Below are 17,295 nucleotides of genomic sequence, written 5' to 3' on the forward strand. Positions count from 1 at the left end.
GCATTCAGATTCCAGCTATTGTTTTCTTTGCGGTAGAATTTGTCTAATGGCATTTATCAACATATTGTAAGCGGGCTAACAAAATCTTTTCAAAATATACAATATTCATGCTTATTTGTTTCCACTAATGTAAGTTAAGCACCACGAAAATAGGAGCAACTGTTGATTTACTTCTAAAGTTTCTCTAGACCTTTGAAAGCAGCTTTTTTAAAGCCAAAATGTGCGCCGCACTAGGGTAACAAAGAGAGCGAATTACAACTGTTACGTCAGCTGGCATTGAAAGTGAGAGCGAGCAATATTCTAACGACAAAAATATGACCATCGATTATTCGTCTATCGATAGCTGTTGCGCGCTTAGTGATAAGTCTTAAAATCTTTTTTGAAATTAGTTTCAAATCTACTTAAATCCGCTCAATTATTTTTAAAGTGCATTTTTGCAAAAAACTTCTAATGTCATTGACAGCTTATAGTAGTACAAAATGACACCTGCTGCTAAACTACCTATTCATCAATTATCAATTTCTAGTCCAAAATGTGTCAGTGGAACGATGATTTCTATTGGGCACACAAATGAAAAATGAATGCGTGCACGTGCAGAACTTCCCAGAACCTGTAAACTTCCCCAGGGATTATTATTAATTATGCAAAACCACACGTGTGGAACCCTCAAAGTTCTCATTTGTTAAAAGCGGGAAATCCCACATTTTCTACGGCCTTCGTCTGGACAACCGAGGCCAGACATTGACCTCCGAATGACTTGGCCAAAGCGTCAACGAGCATACATACATACATATGAATTACAGAGAGATATGAGGTATACTTCAGATTTGGTTGAGTTAGTTAGCCACCCCCCTTAAAAACATTTTAAATCATTGTTGAAAATGTAATAAATTTTACATTTCAACACTGCTTAGAAACATTTTATGGTACGGTTTATAGAACATGCGTGGCATAGCGTGGTATAGAACGGCACGGCTTCCCCTATAACTGATCGGAATTACTTCCTTTCCCTGCCCCAGTTGGGGCCCGCAGTTTCCAGGGGGAGGGGGCCCTCCGTCTGGACGAGATGGTGCTTCAACTGGGCCCGTGTCTCCTGCACCTGGGCTACCACACTGATCATGTCCGCCTGGTAGATGCAGTAGTCACTGATGTTTAGACGCGACTTGTTCTTCTCCATGGAGCCATATAGAAATGAGTAAACGATGTGGCCAACGGGCACGTAGAACTTGAACCAATTGTTAAGTCGACCTCTGAAACACATATAAGAAACACATCATAAGAAATAAGTTATTATGAAAAAACAAATTATTTAAGAAAAAATCAAGTATTGATCCAGTAAAAGTGAACCCTATTTAAACGATAACAAGTGAAGATTAAATTATATCCAAAATAAATTTATATGGCTGCGGGCAAAGACTTACACTAGCTCGGATCTGTTGTGCAGGAAGTTGACGAACTTGGCCAAATTTTCAACATCCTTACGCAAACTGAAGGAGAGAAAAGAGTGATTATTGAACGATGAACCAGAGGACATAGCCCTGTTAAACCCACTTCTCCTCCGATTCGGCGAGGGTGGATCCATCGCGGATGAGCCGAATCTCAAGATAGAATCCATGGCTGTACTTGTATCGCAGATACTGCAGACTACCGATGGCCAGCATCTCGCTGTCCTGAAACAGGATAATAAAGTCGGCAAGGATCTTGCACTCGAGTTCATCGTTGGTGGCAAAAATGATCGTCTTGCCGCAGTATCGGATATACCGAAGGATATTCCAGATTTCCCGCCTGGTAGTTGCCGGCATGCCGCAAGTGGGCTCGTCCAGAACGACGATCTTGTTGTAGGCCACCAGTGCCATGGCGATTTTTAACTTCTGCTTCTTCTCCGCCGTCAGCAAACTGCACTTTCGGTGCATCCACCCGGTCATGTTGAGCATGAGACAAAGATCATGCATCTTTTCCCCGATCTTAGCCTCGGGAACACCACGGATCATGCACAACAGCCGGATGTGCTCTCGGGGTGTCAAGTCGCGTAGGAGTCCTTGGTGCTGCGGGGAGTAGCCCATGTAGGTGTGGATGCTTTCCAGATCAAACTTGAAGTCCAGACCACGCACGTAGATCTCGCCAAAGGCGAATCCATCCTGGCCCACCAGCTGCCTCATCAAGTGACTTTTGCCAGAGTTGCGAGGCCCAAAGATGCCCATACTCATGTATCTAAAAAAACACACAATAGTGGTGAATAAGTAAAAAGTTCGAGCTTAGGGAAAAACAAGACTAATCTCACTAATCTTTTTTTCGAAAAAAATTAACATATAAGTAAATAACTTTCTAATGGCGCGATACCAACAATAAGTAGATGGATATTAATGTTATTAATTTTAATAACATTAATAATGTAGTGAGCGTGGGAACGTTTTGAAACAAACTGCTTAGAGCCACTGGAATCTCATGCCTAATCGCAGCCTTCTAGGTCTTATAGTTCCTGGGATCTTGTCGCTTATACGGACGGACAGACAAACGGACAATCGGGCAGACGGACATGGGCAAATCGACTTGGCTAGTGATCCTTAATGGGGCTTTCTTTCTTATGTATATAGGGGACTACTCCACACTCACTTGTTCAGGGCAAAGGAGACAGTGTGTACCCTTTTGCCAGCAGCTGGGACTCTGGCCTCCACCTGATCCACTAAGAAGACGGACTGCTTGGCCTTGGCGTTATCCGCTTCGGCGATCTTTTGCTTCACGTCCGCCACATCACCATCGTCGAAGGGATACGTGGCGGTTCTCATATTACTAAGACTGTCGGAGAATCGTCCTTTTTTATAGGAGGAAGCCTTTCCATATATTACAAACTCACTCTCTGGAGGTATGGAACTTCTTCTCCCTGCGATGCAACTCAATCCAGAAAATCAGCATTAAGAATATTAAAGCGGACACTACCATGTACACCATGGGCGGCAAAATCCCCGGTGAAGCCCACTTGAACAAAGTGTCAACTAGATAAAACCAAAAATTAAATAATAAAATGAGTAATAAATATTAGTATTAATATTAAAAAGCATTTTTAAATAAATTAAAAATGATAACTAAAATGGAGGGTAAATGATGGAATATCCAGACGGGAGACTCACATTTGCAATTCGGCACCTCCTCGTCCATGTTCTCCTTCGTGCAGGTGTCGAGCGCCTCGCACTTGTCCTTGCAGATTGCCTGCTCCAGATACTGGGCGTACACATTGCTGATTCCGTCCAGGAGCGAAAATCCGGGCGACATGCAGGCGGCGTAGAAGAAGATCTTATTGCTGTTCGCGACGTCCCAGTAGATGATATATACTACCAATCCAGACACTCCCTGCAGGAGTACGGAAACGAGAAATGCCCGGATAATCGACTTGTTCACGTACATGGACACCAGGTAGGTGAGTGGCAGGGCCGCCAGTCCGAAGATGGTCAATAGAAGCACCAGGATAGCATTCTCGTGGAAACCAAAGCCACCGATGCCCATCAAGCTCATGATAACCACAATGATGATCGAGTAGACGAAGAAGGTGAACCAGTCCCAAAACAGATTGATGCCCCAGAAGACCTTCAACCCAAGTCCGGCCATGTGCTGCAGGAATCGAACATCGCATATCTCCTCCTCCACCAGGGGGATGACGAAAACGGACACGGTCAGCGGTATGATGCAGCCGACAACCAAGGGCACATGGATGTGCGCGATCTTGTTGTCCAGCACATTGATCTTACGGGACAGCTGTGTGGGCAGCGGATGGTTCTCCACCAGGACAACTATATCCTTATCCTCGGGATATGCAAGTCTAAAAATAATAAAAAGCACAGTGGTCGATTTAGTCGTGTACATCGCCAATTAGAAACCCATAACTCAGCTAATAGAACTATGTATATACTAGAACGACTGAAATATGCAACCAGAAAGGTTGAGGGTGGTAGTGTGCGTCACTAGAATCTCCTCCTCTCTAGCTCGCATAGTTCCAGAAATCACGCCATTCATACGGACAAATTGACGGACGGACAAACGCACAAGGGTGATCCTAATCGATGGTATATATACTTTATAGGGTTGGAGAGCTCCCTTGTATACCTGCTGTATACTCTTCAACAAATCTAGTATTCTTTAATATAATGCAAACTCTCACCTAAGCATGACATTTTGCAGCAAATTGAGCATCATGGGAGCCGAGTGAAATATATCCTGGCTTATATAGCCGTTTAGGTGCTGGTCCCCGTCCGCCTCCACTGCCCCAAAACTGCTCAGCTCGTTCTTCTTTTTAAGATCGTTCCGATAGCTACCTTTTTCACAAACAAAGGATTGATCATTAAAAGTTCGGGAGACATCGACGCTTCTCTTCTTGTTAGCTTTCACCGCTGACCGGATGTCGATGTACCCGCAGTCCTGCAGTCTTGGCATGTTTTTGATCACGTCCTCTTGGTCCTTGAAACCGATGTGAATCGAGTTCTGGCGCTCTTTCGGCATATCGAGCAGCACGGACAAGCGGGCAATGATGGCAACCAAAATGAAACTGGTGAAGATCATGATAATGGGCCAGACATTAGGCGCCGTGTTGATCATCTTCTTGTAGAACATGGCCCGCATGCGTTGTATGGTCAGTTGCGTCTTGGAAACCACCTGGTATTTGAAAGTTTGCGCTGCAGAATTGGGTGGCATTTATATTCAATCTGTAGCACTTATTTTAAGTTACAGAATAGTTCCCCTCCCCCAGCTGGCTAAATATAAATTTACCAAATTACCAAAGTATATTAGGTATTTCCCCAGGTGTGATGGCTTTATACGTACTGACATCCGGAATCATCTGCTGCTGCAGTCGAAACGAGGTGACCAGTGTCATGTAAATGTCGGAGAGTTCCGCACCCACCACTTTTACATTCTCAATGCCCAGCATCTTGCTATCGATCTCCAGGTGAATCAGTAGTTTCTGCAGCCTTGGACGGTATATCACAGGCAGCTTGTAAGTCAGCGTATCACCGATCTCATTTTCCGGCTCGATGTTCGGAATAACCTGGTTTATGTAGTCAGTGATGGGCTGATCAGGCACATGTGGCTTCTTGATAATGACCTTGAAAATGATACCGATACAAGTTTGAGAAGAAATATTTGAAATCACATCAGTTATAGATCTGTTCGTATAAAATCGTATAAAAGCGGTTCATAAATACCAGATCCACACTGCTGCTGAACTTGGCTCGCAAAAAGAAGGGCGTCCCACTGGCCTCCAGGACGCCCATGCTGAGGATACCGATGCGATCTGCGACGTGCTCCGCTTCGCCAACATTGTAAGTGGATATGATAAAGGCGCGATTTTCCTTCTCCGCATGGACAATAGACCAAAACATCTGCGCCTCCCGTCCCGTCAGGCTTGCGGTCGGCTCCTCCATTATAATGATGGGCGTATTTCCGGCCAAGCAGCAGCACAGCGCCACCAGTTTCATGGCGCCCGCACTCAGCTTTTCGACCCGGACCCTCCGACTCTCGACGTGCTGATCCAGTATGGCCAACCACTTGCGCCTCTCGATTTCGTAGCGGTCGGAATCGCTGGGCGACAGCTTAAGACGCACATGGTAGTCGATGGTCTGTTCCACGGTCAAGTGCTTGTTGAGCCCATGCTCATCGAAACGGAAGTCCAGCATGCGACGGGCTTCGCCTAGATGAATTTCTTTTTATGAGTATGAGTATGACGACAGCGTGCCGCGACTATTGGATACCCTCGACTCAGCTGATGGAAGTGCGAGAATGTTGGAGATATGCAGCAGGAATTGTGTGCTTAGGCATGCAGACGGAGAAGTCTCATTTCAATGAACTTTTAGTGGGTTTCGATTGGTGGGTGAGGGGCGTTCTAGTGGGCGTGGCCAACTTCCACTGCGAGGAACGTTTATACGAACGGACAGAGATGCGGACAGAGGGACATGGCCAGATTAACTTGGCTATTGATCCTGATTAAGAATATGTACAATGTATAGGATCGGTAATTACCTCTTAATTACGTATTAACGCATCACATGTACCCTTTTACTGTTCAGGATCAACCAACTTACCACGGGGCACAAAAATTTTGCCCATAACGAATATACTGCCGCGCAGCGGGAACTTGAGCCCGGCCAAAATCCTCAGAAGTGTAAGTTTACCGGAGCCAATGTGGCCGAGGATCACATACACCTCCCCACGATAGATTCGCATGGATATATTCTTCAGGATCTTCCGCTCCGTTTCGTGATGCGAAGTGCTGACATGACGCAATCGCATGAACTCCACACTGCCCACATCGCCGAACTCAAAGTTCTGGAAACTCGGAGCCTTGCCCAAATACACAACGGTGGCGTCCGAGTCCTGCTGCTTCCGGGGCCTATTGTTCACTACCCGCCGACTGAGAAAGGTGCCCGGCATGCGCCACTGAATCGCCAATAGAATCAGAAGGTAAATCAAGGCCGAACTTATGGCCGATGTGAAGATCAGGACGAAATCAATAGTGTTCACCATATCCGGTTCCTCGATGCAGTTCCTGAACAAGCTCATGCTGAAGTGCATCTGGCAGTTGAAGAAAGCCACCAGGATGAAGAACACGTAGTACTTGTGGATGTCCCAGTAGCGTTCCAGTATAATGCAGAAAGCCGCGTACATGAACAGCCAGACCATCAAGGCGAAAAGAACCGCATTTGTGGGATTGGCAAACAGTTTGGCCACCACCATTCCCGTGATAATGATCTCCACGGTGTACAGTATGATGAAGCAGACGAAGGCTATCGTTCCAATGCCGGAAAACTCCCCTTCTCGTCCCCCAAATCCCCAAAAAGCCTAAATATATTGTTTCAATTAGTATGGTACTATGTAGGTAAGTACGGTAAAGTGACAAGAACTCACTAACAACATTACTGTATATATGGCACCCAAAATGGACATTTTGAGAAAAAGCACCAAAAACTTAATGCCCCACTGCATGCCAAAGGAGTAGCCGTAGTGCCACTGATGCACCATCACTCCATCCTCCACCTGGGCAGCCACGTTCTGAGAAATGGCCAGAGGGCTTTCTAATATTTGATGTTGCAGTGCTTAGGTGTGGGCGTACTCACTCTGATGATATTCAGGAAGGGCAGAAGGTATATAAAGTTATACAAGAATGTGGGCAGCTGGGCGACACTCATCACGGAGCACGGCTCGTCTGCGGCCTGCATTAGGATGTTGAAGACCTCGACATGGGGTTCGGTATAGGTGGTGATCACGTCTGTGCGCAAACGGTGGTACCATTCGACAAAGACCTGATGCTGCAGCTGCAGGAAACCCTCGCGAATGTATATATCTTGTTGCTTATCATGTTTGGCCCGATCCCGCACGGGATTAATGCGACCCGAGCAGCGGGTTATCCACAGGCGATCTTCAGTGAGGAACGGTGTGATTGTGCGGAACTGGCTGGGGAATCGTATCGAGATGGATAGCATCAGCGGAGTGCCCTCATCATGGAGGTTATTGAAAACAATGCCCGCCAGGGTAGTCCGCTCGTCGAACTGATTTTGCATTTCGGACTCGCTATCGTAGCCCAAGGTTGAGCTCAGTTCCAGCGTTTTGGCCACTTTGTTGACCACGTCCGTTGTAAACGCCGTTTCGGGCGTGAAGGCTAGAATGTACTTGGGTTTCTCCCGCTTTGAGTCCGTCATGCGTCTGCGGAAAGTAATATAACCATGGTGGTATGAGCATAAAGTTGAGACCCTTGGTATGGGGCTACCAGCTTTAGATGGCACTACATTAAAAGGTACTTTCAAAATGACGATGCCATGCGTTCATATTTCGGATAGGTAAACCCATTTGAAGACCTTGCACTTACGACAATATATTTATGTCCTGCAGCTTGTGGGATACGATGCTCTGTTCGTCTTCATTCTCGGTGGTCGTGTAAAGTAGTTTCTTGGAGTGGGCGATGGGATTTAGAAAGATCACAAGGACCATTACCACCAGGGTGATGATCTCGAAGAGCGTCCGTTGCCACAAGTTTAACTCGATCCGGATGTAGCGCTTGAACAGGAGTCCCTTGGTGGCCGGCATTTTAGACTTTAAAATAGGAATTTAACAGACAACAGGAAATTGGCTGTGAGATCTGCACTCTCGCACAAAATGTAAAGTTAAAATGTTGGAGGTTCGAGTTTCGGCAGGGGATTTTGAATATAATTTTTGTTTTGATTTAAAATATATCAGTACTTTGTTCTCAAAGCACATTTTGATCAATTCCGTTCCCTTTGATACTCAATTTTTTTACACGTTGAATGATAATGTTGACTGATATTCAACTTTGTTTTTGATTAACAAGGTCTTTAATTCACATTTACTATTCACAATTAATAAAAAGTACATTACATACTCCTGATTTTTCAATAGCAGCGATTATTCTCAATTACTTTTAAATTTGTGTTGGTGATATGCAAATAAAAACAAGTAACTCTATAGAGATTCGACTATCAGATACCCCATACTCGCTAAAGCGTCTACAACACGGATATCGCCTGTTACATATATTTAGAATTTTTTAATGTACTTTTAAGCTGCTTTTTTAAGCAATTAAATTTCAATTTAAAAAACCTTAGCTAGGTTTCCCACCTATCCATTTTATCGATTCCGATTACTCTGTGACATCGGTAGCAAGCTGCAGTCCGATTTAGGGCATGTTCCATCTCCAAAAGCAAATGCCGAGTCATACAAAAACCGAGCCATACTAAAACCCAACAAATAAACGTTTTTGCATTGCGAAGGAAGGACGACGAATAATAACAAATTAATCTGTAAGCACGCGTAGGCAAACAAAATGACGGTGACGAATCGGGTATGTGCATTTGAATCCCCTAGCTTTTCCACCGTGGAAAACCAATGCTGATGTTTTCGCAGATGGAAATCGAGTCGGCCTACCAAAAAGGCGAGGGATTCCGGTCTTACTACATCCAAAAGATCGAGGAACTGCAGCTGGTTGTGGCTGAGAAGCACCAGAATCTAAGACGTCTGCAGGCCCAGCGCAATGAGCTCAATGCTAAAGGTAAATTTCTTACTGGATGCCCATTATAGGTTATTTCCTTTGTTGGTTAGCTAAATTTCATATCTTCAAAACTGGACGTGGGCAAAAAAAAACTAATTGGTGGGCAAACATGGGCAAACGATTCCAACTTTCAAAAATTCCATTTTACCGAACCCAGCTTCTTTGAACTGTTAGCTGTAGGACATACATATACATAATACATAACTCTGAAATCTCGGTATAATCCACAATCACGATAAAGGGACTTACACACATTTAAGGCTCTTTATGCCAAGGTAAATTCAAACCACATTTTACGGAGGACCAAGAATTTACTTTCTTATTTGAGATTTTATCATCATAGCATTTTACCATTGAGAACCGAAAGATAAGTCTTGTTTTTGGGCTTTACATTTAAGAAACCAATCCTAATAAGCACGTCTTTTGCAGTTCGCATGCTCCGGGAGGAGCTGCAGCTGCTCCAGGAACAGGGTAGCTATGTGGGCGAGGTTGTGAAACCCATGGACAAGAAGAAGGTGCTGGTCAAGGTGCATCCCGAGGGCAAGTTCGTCGTCGATCTGGACAAAAACATCGATATCAACGACGTTACTCCCAATTGCCGTGTGGCCCTGCGCAATGAGAGCTATACGCTGCACAAGATTCTGCCCAATAAGGTGGATCCGCTGGTCTCGCTTATGATGGTCGAAAAAGTACCTGATTCTACATATGAAATGGTTGGCGGCCTGGACAAACAGATTAAGGAGATCAAGGAGGTAATTGAGTTGCCCGTAAAGCATCCAGAGCTGTTCGATGCTTTGGGTATTGCGCAGCCGAAGGGAGTGCTTCTTTATGGGCCTCCGGGTACAGGAAAGACTTTACTGGCCAGGGCCGTTGCCCATCACACCGAGTGCACCTTCATTCGTGTCTCTGGCTCGGAGCTGGTCCAGAAATTCATCGGTGAGGGTTCGCGCATGGTGCGAGAACTATTCGTAATGGCCCGCGAACATGCGCCTTCCATTATTTTTATGGACGAAATCGATTCCATTGGCTCCTCGCGTATTGAGTCGGGATCCGGCGGCGATTCCGAGGTGCAGCGTACTATGCTGGAGCTACTCAACCAGCTGGATGGCTTTGAGGCCACCAAGAACATCAAGGTGATCATGGCCACTAATCGCATTGACATCCTGGATCCCGCTCTGCTGCGTCCTGGCCGCATTGATCGCAAGATCGAGTTCCCGCCACCAAACGAGGAGGCGCGTCTGGACATCTTGAAGATTCACTCCCGTAAGATGAACCTCACGCGTGGCATTAATCTACGCAAGATCGCCGAGCTAATGCCAGGTGCATCGGGTGCGGAAGTCAAGGGCGTTTGCACGGAGGCAGGCATGTATGCGCTTCGCGAGCGCCGTGTCCATGTCACCCAGGAGGATTTCGAGATGGCCGTGGCCAAGGTGATGCAGAAGGACTCGGAGAAGAACATGTCTATCAAGAAGCTGTGGAAGTAGGCGTTGATCGGCCACTACAAACGAACCTTATTTCATCGTCAATAAATACATCAGTTAGTAACAAATTCATTCTTGTGTCATTGGAATTACTCCTTATTCAATATGGTCTGATTTCCTGAGCAATGATATTTCAAGAATTCAATAGATTATCATATTATAGTTGGAGCTCTAGAAAAAGTACATCTAAGAGTGTTTTCATCAGGCTGCTTAATCATAATAACAACAAATTTGCTATCCATCTCTTTCTTTTTCAGAGCATGACGCTTGTAATGCTTGCGATATATGTATGTATGTACACAAATCAGGTCCGAATGAAAAGATTTCCTAAAATTCCAATCCATTAGATAATTGTAGAGGAAATTACATTCAAAATTGCATTTACGAATGTTTATTATAATTTAACAACTTAAAATGTTAAATATCGTAAAAAGAAATCAAATGCTTTCGAACCAAAGTTGAAGGGGACTTGTCGGTGATTTACAATGGTGCACAACACCTAGCAACTTAAGATTTTGGCATCACGATGCGGATCCAGCGAGTCGTTCTCTTTCCATTTGAAGCACCTGGCATATTTGTTCATCGTCAGCCACGTCGTAAGAAGTCTGTCCATCTGCATCGCATAGCTCCAGATTGGCCCGTAGCTCCAGCAGGCATCGAAGCGCCTCCAAGTGTCCACAACTGGCGGCGTAGTGCAGTGGAGTCTGTTGTTCCGCATCTCGCTGATCTACACTGGCCCCACTCCGCACCAGAAACCGAATGATTTCGACGGCATTGCGATCGGTGGCCCAGTGGATGAGCGCCATGCCATGCTCGTCCAGCTTAACCAAATCACCGGGCTGCAGCAGTTCCCTGAGCCTGTCCAGATTGTTCTCTTTCACGTGGTCAAACAGGGTCTTTTCGCTGTCCAAACGCTGGTCCTCCAATGGTGCCGATTCAATAGAATGAACGACCCAGCCTGGGTTGCGCCGGGACCGCCAGTTGGGTTGCAGCTCCTGCAGCTTCTGGACGTAGGCCTGCCTAGCAGCGAGGGGGGACATTGTGCCCAGATTGCGCCACGCCTGCCATTTGCTCTTGGCCTTCAATTGAAGCAGACCTGGACTTGGCTCCTCGCAGGGGCCAATCGTGGCCTGCTTGTAGTATCCGTAAAAGAGAAGAAGGTCCGCGGAGCCAATGCTGGTCGAGTGTTTGGCCACATGCTCGGTGGCTAGGTGAAATAGCTCCTCCTCGGGATCCGATTCGCTGTCCGACATGTCAAAAAAAAAAAAAAACTACTACGCTTATAAACTAAATGACAATTGAAGAGGGGAATCTAGGATTTCTGTATGTTGAGGTAGTTGCCCTCCAGTATGTGTTTCTGTTCGTTCTCGATCTTCTCCAGCGCGGCCAAACTGTTGAAGCTAACGAAGCCGTAGCCCTTGGAGCACCCCGTTCGCTTGTCAAAGATCACGTTCGCGGACACCACGCGTCCGAACTCGCGGAAGTAGCCACGCAACTCCTGGTGGCCCACTGTCCACGGCAGATTGCCCACGAAAATGCGGTGCACTGATTTTCCGACTTTTGCTACAGCTGCGGCGGTGGCCATGGATTCGGTTTTCCTAAATACGGGCAGGCTTCGCGTTAAATATGGTTCAATGCTTCTTGGGGCCAAGGCGACTCCTTACCAGTTGCGTTGCGTAAAAACTGCGGCGCTTCTGTTTCACGGTAACTTGCTGTTTTCGTCGGAAAAGCGGGCGGTCATAACCTCAAAGTGACAGCTAACAGCACTTTGCGATACTCTCTATATGTCTCGTACATCGACTTACGCATATAATCGAGAAACTACAGTGAACAACGTATTGATTACATATTGGTTTGAAAAAACCTGCAATGATTTTTAAATTACGGTACGCTTAAAATAGTTGATACAAAATAAAATGTTTGTTTTGTATATCTACTATTCGCTCTGTTGGTTTTAATAGATTTATTTTTTAGAACCGTTTTCATTATAATTCATCGTTATCGTGCCTATCAAAGTGTAAGCATTTTTCTCACGGTAAAATTATTTTTTTCAAATTTCAAATAGAGTATCAAATAGTTTATGTCAACTTACCAAAAGCAGTCTTCATTCATTATATGTGCGCTTAACAGCACATATTTGGCCCTAACAGTTTCTTGGTAGCAGTCTGTTAAACGACGTAATTCTGCAGAACAGAAGAGAGCGCCAAATTAAAACATCAGATTAATGAAAACGCAATGTTCTTGATTTTGCATGATTTTGATGTATTTTTGTAATTCTTTTTCTGATTTCGTGTTCCCTTTCTCATTTATTTCATTTACTTTTCAGTTTAACAAATTTGCTACAAACTACTTAAAATTAACAACATCGCATACACGTATTATTCTCGTTTTCCTTGCAATAAATAAACAGATATTGATTGTTATAAATGTACAATACGATAAAAAGAACAATTGGATAAGGGTGGGGTTAAGGGTAAGGGCGTGTGCAAGCTTTTGTTGTTTAGTTTAGAGTGGTGTATTTATGCTTTTGGAAATAACATTAACTATGGAAGCAGTTTTCACGTGTTTCTTTCCCTCTATCGCTTAATTTCTCTGCTGCTATCCTGCTGAATATCCTGTGATGCCTCGGATGATGTGCCACGATTTCTCAATTCTCAGACCAACTCGGTTCTCGTATAATTAGTGATTTGGCTCTCTAAACTCCCTATATATTTCTGTCCCAGTCTGCGGCTCATTAACCTGATCTGATCCGATCCTATCAGAATTAATGTGATTTTTAATTCTTTTTGCTACTTGGCTCGCCTTACAAAATATAACTTTTGCCTTACTTGCTTGCTTGTCGGTTGTTGTTTACTTTAATAGTAGTTTATAGTTGTTGGTTGTTGCTTAGTCGTAGATTTTTATATATATGTATAAATATATAACTTCCCCGAAAGACAAAAATCTGATCCATAGAAAAGTGTTATGTTTGGTTTGCAAGCAATGAAACTCTTGAAGATCTTCCATCCGTTTAGTTTTGTACAGGAAACGAGGGCAGAACATATATAAGTCTTTACAGAATCGGTTACATATTCAATAATTATCCATAATAATGATGTTCAGGAAAGTTTCGTAATCAACTAATTTGTATAAATATAAATATTTTGCTTTGTCTCCTTATCTCCACAAAAACAACTCTAGAAATTACAAGACTCTTGTTGTAAGCGGCCTTAGATTTAATTTATAATAATATGATATACAACTTGACAAATTTGTTCTTAATGTTGTTGCTTCGCTTTCCGCTTAGCTCCACTTTTATATATATACTGTGTTCAAGAGTTTCCATTTGATATTATAATCAAAATATACACGCACAAAACAAGCAAAAAAAATAATAATAATTCTAATAAAAATAGCTGGTCTACATATGTATATGGTCAAATATGCATGTATAGTTAGATTGTTACAAAATCTGTTAGTCTCTATACACAAAAGGAAAAAAAACCATCGCTTTCAAATCTGCCAATCTATCCTCAACTTTCTCTTTTATCTGTGTGTCTCTCCGCTCATCTGACTGAATAGTAAAAATAATAATAATGAAAAAATTCGTTAATGTGTCACAGCACCACCATGTTTGTTGTTAATTTCAGAAGATATTATCCCCACTTCGCTGGCTTTCATTGCTCCTCCTAAATAGATAGACTAAACTAGCGACAGGCGGCCCACCTGCTACCAGAGGCGGTGCAGGTGCAAATTCCTCGACAGCACCGATCTCACGTCGTTCGTAAACCTCAGCGCATCCAGCATGGGCAGCAGCGACAGCAGCGCCGTGTCCATTGGGTCTGAGAACCAACTCTTGATGGGTATGGCGTTGTTGGGAAAACAGCGATAGGCCCCGGGCGAATTGTCAATGATGAATATCTGCAAAGAAGCGTCGGTCAATAAGGAATCAAATTCTCTTTCTGTTCCATAGATACTAAATAATATAAATTACATAATAATTTGGTATCTACTTAATATTGTATTAAATCCATGTCAATTTGCAAGTTCTCCTCATTATCAAGTTGGACCGGAAGGCTGGCATGGAGTGAGTTGCAAGTTCCCGAGCTTACCCTATTTAAGTCACTGCAGATGGCCGACAGGTCTTTGGTATAGGATCCGTAGTCGGGCGTGCAGTGTTGTCTGTAGTATCGCCTCCGGAGGATGTTACGTCCGTTGTCCAGCTTGTCTGCCACCGCCGCTCCGTAAATCTCCATGCTGGCCGTAAAGACCACCAGATCATACCATTGCGAGACCTGCGGGGAATGGAAAGTTAGTTAATGTGGCTATATTCTTAAAACGCACGTCAACGTGAGGAAACTTAAATGCGGAAGTGCATCTATCTGTTTGGCCAATCCCTTCAGGAACTTACCACGTCAAGGAAGTAGTCCACATGCGGTCGCTTGTGCACGAAAAAGCGCACTGGATTCCGATCGATGGTCACTTTGACGGTAAAATCATGCGGCGTGCCCGGCTTCACCGTGTTCCGGGGCATCGCATTATGATGGGAGTGGATCAGCGTTTCGTCCAGGTCCAGAACGAGGGTCTTTCGCTGCACCAGGCTCAGGCGATGCCGCGAGACGGGTGACAGCGGGAAGAGTTCGTATTTAACCGGTTGATACTGGATAAACTAAGAAAGTTAATACATAATCAACGGAGCAGTACTTGAAATGCATTCGACATGGGGTTCAGATGGGGTCAGATGGGCTTGATGGTCATACGTCTATAGACTAAGCGGGTTTGGGTGCATGGGGATGTTGGAGGTGCTCAAGAAGGCTAAGTAATTGCCTTTATCGCTAGTGCATAGGAAACCCCAATTTACTGATTTAAGCATGATTTATTACACCGAAATGGAGGCCGTTATCATTTAAAATAAAATATTAAAAATGTGTTATTATTATTAGCTGTGTTTAACATATGTTGATGTGGATTCCGCGATATCTACATAGACGTTACTTGAGCTTGTAATGGTGGGTGGGAAAGTACAAGTTAGCAGGCCAAAGGTCAGTGCTTCTTGCCGCGTCACGATTTCCAAAAATGCCGGCCCCGTGGAGAACATTGAAGGCGGGTGCTCGATAAGGTGGATGGGTGAACAGTGGACAATGGATAGCACTTCTGGGAGGAGCGGGGATTCGGTGGAACAAGCCCCATTAAACGTGTGGCGAAAAATCTTGATAGAGACTCATTCTAACACTGGTGTCACCAGCTAAGCAGTACCAAGAAAAACTATAACTTAAAAATATAACTATAATAACTATATAACTATAAATAATACCTATAAAAATTATACATTTTACTGCGACATGTTTAAGATTAGAAATCTGGTGCATGTATGTATTAAAAGTTACTCTAAAACTTGTTCCATTTCACTTTTAAAAACTATCTTTAGGATGTGAAGTAATGTAAATATATTTCGAAAAGTTAATAATTACTTTAGGAATTGAATAGATTTTAGATACAAACAGCAAGATTATATTAACTCCTTAGAATGACTTTTTAAAGAATAATATTTCCCTTTGGATTTCGTTTCAGAAAACATAAATTTTATGAGAATTTGTTTGGTAACCAGTTCAAATACAATGCTTTTATTCGTACAAATCTTCAGATATAGTTCCAAAGTGAATGCATCACACCCTCTGTGCACTGTAGTGAGTACGGACTGTAACATTAAAATTGTTATCAGTGTGTCCGCTTTTATTATTATTATTCTGTAGCAGTAGTACTTGAGTGCCGATTGCGGGAGCGGGTTGTGGGATATGTTTTGGCGGTTTCGGGCGGGTAAAAATAAAACTATTTTCGTTTTTGATTTATTCCTTCTGCTTTGTGACAATTTCAGTACTTACAGCTCGCACTTGGCGATTGAACATGAAACAGATGCATGTCCATACTTTTGATAGCAACAACAAAAGCGCATGGAATTTCATTTGCAGCAGCGAAATCATTTGAAACAATTCAACTACTTGTACGGTGGTTTTTTTGTCGGGACGATTTATTCGATAAATCCGACCACGATCCGCGATTGACCGCGGTGCGAGCGAAATGGCGCGATTTGCAACCGGCTAAAGAAGATTCCTGCTTCTTCTTTATTTCTCCTTTTGCAGCGAATTGTTGTTGTTTTTGATAACGCGCCGAGAGCACACACACACCCACACCCACACACACCAGAACGCTGGCGCGCTTCACACACACAAACACCCGGAACAAAATCGATAACAAGGCTTCGAGTTATTTTGGTTGAAAATAGTTTTTCCCCAAATTTTCGCGGTTTTTTTGGGGTTCACTTATTAGTTGTCGCCTAGTTTTATTACCCCTTTTTAGGGCGTGAGGAGGGGGTGGTCTTATTTCCACTTCTTTTGGGGGCCTTTTTATAGCTGGCGTCTGCTCTTGTTCTTCCTTTTTGTTGTCTTGCACGCGTGTGTGTGTGTTGTGTTTTTTTTTTGTGTAGTTGATTTTATTTTTTGGCGACTATCGTACCGAATTGTGGATAGATTTTGTTTTTGGTTGAGCAAAACGAATCAATTGATTGAGCTATTGCACTTTGATTGCAGTCGATTGAGGGGTGCATTCGCTTAAAAAGTACTACCTATCCGCGGGCTGCTCATTACACTTTGGCGCTGCGGCTTGGCGTTTATTACATAAATATAGTTTGTCCGCGTTTCGTTTTTGTTTAATAAATTCCCTCACTCATGCACACACTCATGTTTATTCGATACTATCGCGCATTCGCAGCATCGATGATTTTCCGCAACT

At 43.8% G+C, this 17,295-nt stretch overlaps 5 protein-coding genes across 6 annotated transcripts; 1 reads left to right on the top strand and 4 right to left on the bottom strand.

Annotated features, from left to right (window-relative positions):
- Positions 1–877: 877 nt before the first annotated feature.
- On the bottom strand, positions 878–10,449 carry LOC6549930 (ATP-binding cassette sub-family A member 3). The gene is made up of 14 exons (XM_001978642.3): positions 10,268–10,449; positions 7,850–8,124; positions 7,101–7,686; positions 6,892–7,035; positions 6,069–6,825; positions 5,193–5,677; positions 4,813–5,092; positions 4,154–4,664; positions 3,129–3,814; positions 2,855–2,993; positions 2,614–2,796; positions 1,552–2,211; positions 1,422–1,487; positions 878–1,250 (listed from the first exon to the last, which is right to left on the bottom strand). The coding sequence occupies exons 2-14, from the start codon at positions 8,065–8,067 to the stop codon at positions 998–1,000; spliced, it is 4,968 nt and encodes a 1,655-aa protein (XP_001978678.2). The 5' UTR covers positions 8,068–8,124; positions 10,268–10,449; the 3' UTR covers positions 878–997.
- Positions 8,644–10,595, top strand: LOC6549931 (26S proteasome regulatory subunit 8). The gene is made up of 3 exons (XM_001978643.3): positions 8,644–8,839; positions 8,902–9,046; positions 9,476–10,595. The coding sequence occupies exons 1-3, from the start codon at positions 8,822–8,824 to the stop codon at positions 10,528–10,530; spliced, it is 1,218 nt and encodes a 405-aa protein (XP_001978679.1). The 5' UTR covers positions 8,644–8,821; the 3' UTR covers positions 10,531–10,595.
- Positions 10,596–11,011: 416 nt separating this feature from the next.
- LOC6549932 (acyl-CoA-binding domain-containing protein 6) lies at positions 11,012–11,795 on the bottom strand. The gene has a single exon (XM_001978644.3). The coding sequence runs from the start codon at positions 11,778–11,780 to the stop codon at positions 11,049–11,051; it is 732 nt and encodes a 243-aa protein (XP_001978680.1). The 5' UTR covers positions 11,781–11,795; the 3' UTR covers positions 11,012–11,048.
- On the bottom strand, positions 11,771–12,302 carry LOC6549933 (SRA stem-loop-interacting RNA-binding protein, mitochondrial). The gene is made up of 2 exons (XM_001978645.3): positions 12,192–12,302; positions 11,771–12,125 (listed from the first exon to the last, which is right to left on the bottom strand). Exon 2 carries the CDS (start codon positions 12,110–12,112, stop codon positions 11,840–11,842), a length of 273 nt encoding a protein of 90 aa, XP_001978681.1. The 5' UTR covers positions 12,113–12,125; positions 12,192–12,302; the 3' UTR covers positions 11,771–11,839.
- A 499-nt stretch (positions 12,303–12,801) lies between these two features.
- Positions 12,802–17,275, bottom strand: LOC6549934 (CTD nuclear envelope phosphatase 1 homolog). Of its 2 annotated transcripts, none has more exons than XM_015155084.2 (4): positions 16,389–17,275; positions 14,918–15,166; positions 14,619–14,801; positions 12,802–14,427 (listed from the first exon to the last, which is right to left on the bottom strand). In XM_015155084.2, exons 1-4 carry the CDS (start codon positions 16,485–16,487, stop codon positions 14,236–14,238), a joined length of 723 nt encoding a protein of 240 aa, XP_015010570.1. In that variant the 5' UTR covers positions 16,488–17,275; the 3' UTR covers positions 12,802–14,235. The 2 variants fall into 2 exon arrangements, with proteins under 2 accessions (XP_015010570.1, XP_001978682.1); XM_001978646.3 differs by having other exon boundaries at positions 14,918–15,175.
- Between the last annotated feature and the right edge of the window lie 20 nt (positions 17,276–17,295).

The sequence above is a fragment of the Drosophila erecta genome, unplaced genomic scaffold (assembly GCF_003286155.1).
Source record: "Drosophila erecta strain 14021-0224.00,06,07 unplaced genomic scaffold, DereRS2 tig00000126-arrow-pilon, whole genome shotgun sequence".
Lineage (NCBI taxonomy): Eukaryota > Metazoa > Arthropoda > Insecta > Diptera > Drosophilidae > Drosophila > Drosophila erecta.

Excerpts from the sequence above, each read along its gene's own strand:
- LOC6549930 (XM_001978642.3), bottom strand. The coding sequence starts at position 8,067 with ATGCCGGCCACCAAGGGACTCCTGTTCAAGCGCTACATCCGGATCGAG. Across the intron at positions 5,678-6,068 it reads CAAAATTTTTGTGCCCCGTG|GCGAAGCCCGTCGCATGCTG; the intron begins GTAAGTTGGTTG and ends AAATTCATCTAG. Across the intron at positions 2,212-2,613 it reads GTCTCCTTTGCCCTGAACAA|ATACATGAGTATGGGCATCT; the intron begins GTGAGTGTGGAG and ends GTGTTTTTTTAG.
- LOC6549931 (XM_001978643.3), top strand. Across the intron at positions 9,047-9,475 it reads CAATGAGCTCAATGCTAAAG|TTCGCATGCTCCGGGAGGAG; the intron begins GTAAATTTCTTA and ends CGTCTTTTGCAG.
- LOC6549932 (XM_001978644.3), bottom strand. The coding sequence starts at position 11,780 with ATGTCGGACAGCGAATCGGATCCCGAGGAGGAGCTATTTCACCTAGCC.
- LOC6549933 (XM_001978645.3), bottom strand. The coding sequence starts at position 12,112 with ATGGCCACCGCCGCAGCTGTAGCAAAAGTCGGAAAATCAGTGCACCGC.
- LOC6549934 (XM_001978646.3), bottom strand. The coding sequence starts at position 16,487 with ATGATTTCGCTGCTGCAAATGAAATTCCATGCGCTTTTGTTGTTGCTA. Across the intron at positions 15,176-16,388 it reads TCAATCGCCAAGTGCGAGCT|TTTATCCAGTATCAACCGGT; the intron begins GTAAGTACTGAA and ends TAACTTTCTTAG. Across the intron at positions 14,428-14,618 it reads TCTGCAGTGACTTAAATAGG|ATATTCATCATTGACAATTC; the intron begins GTAAGCTCGGGA and ends GCTTCTTTGCAG.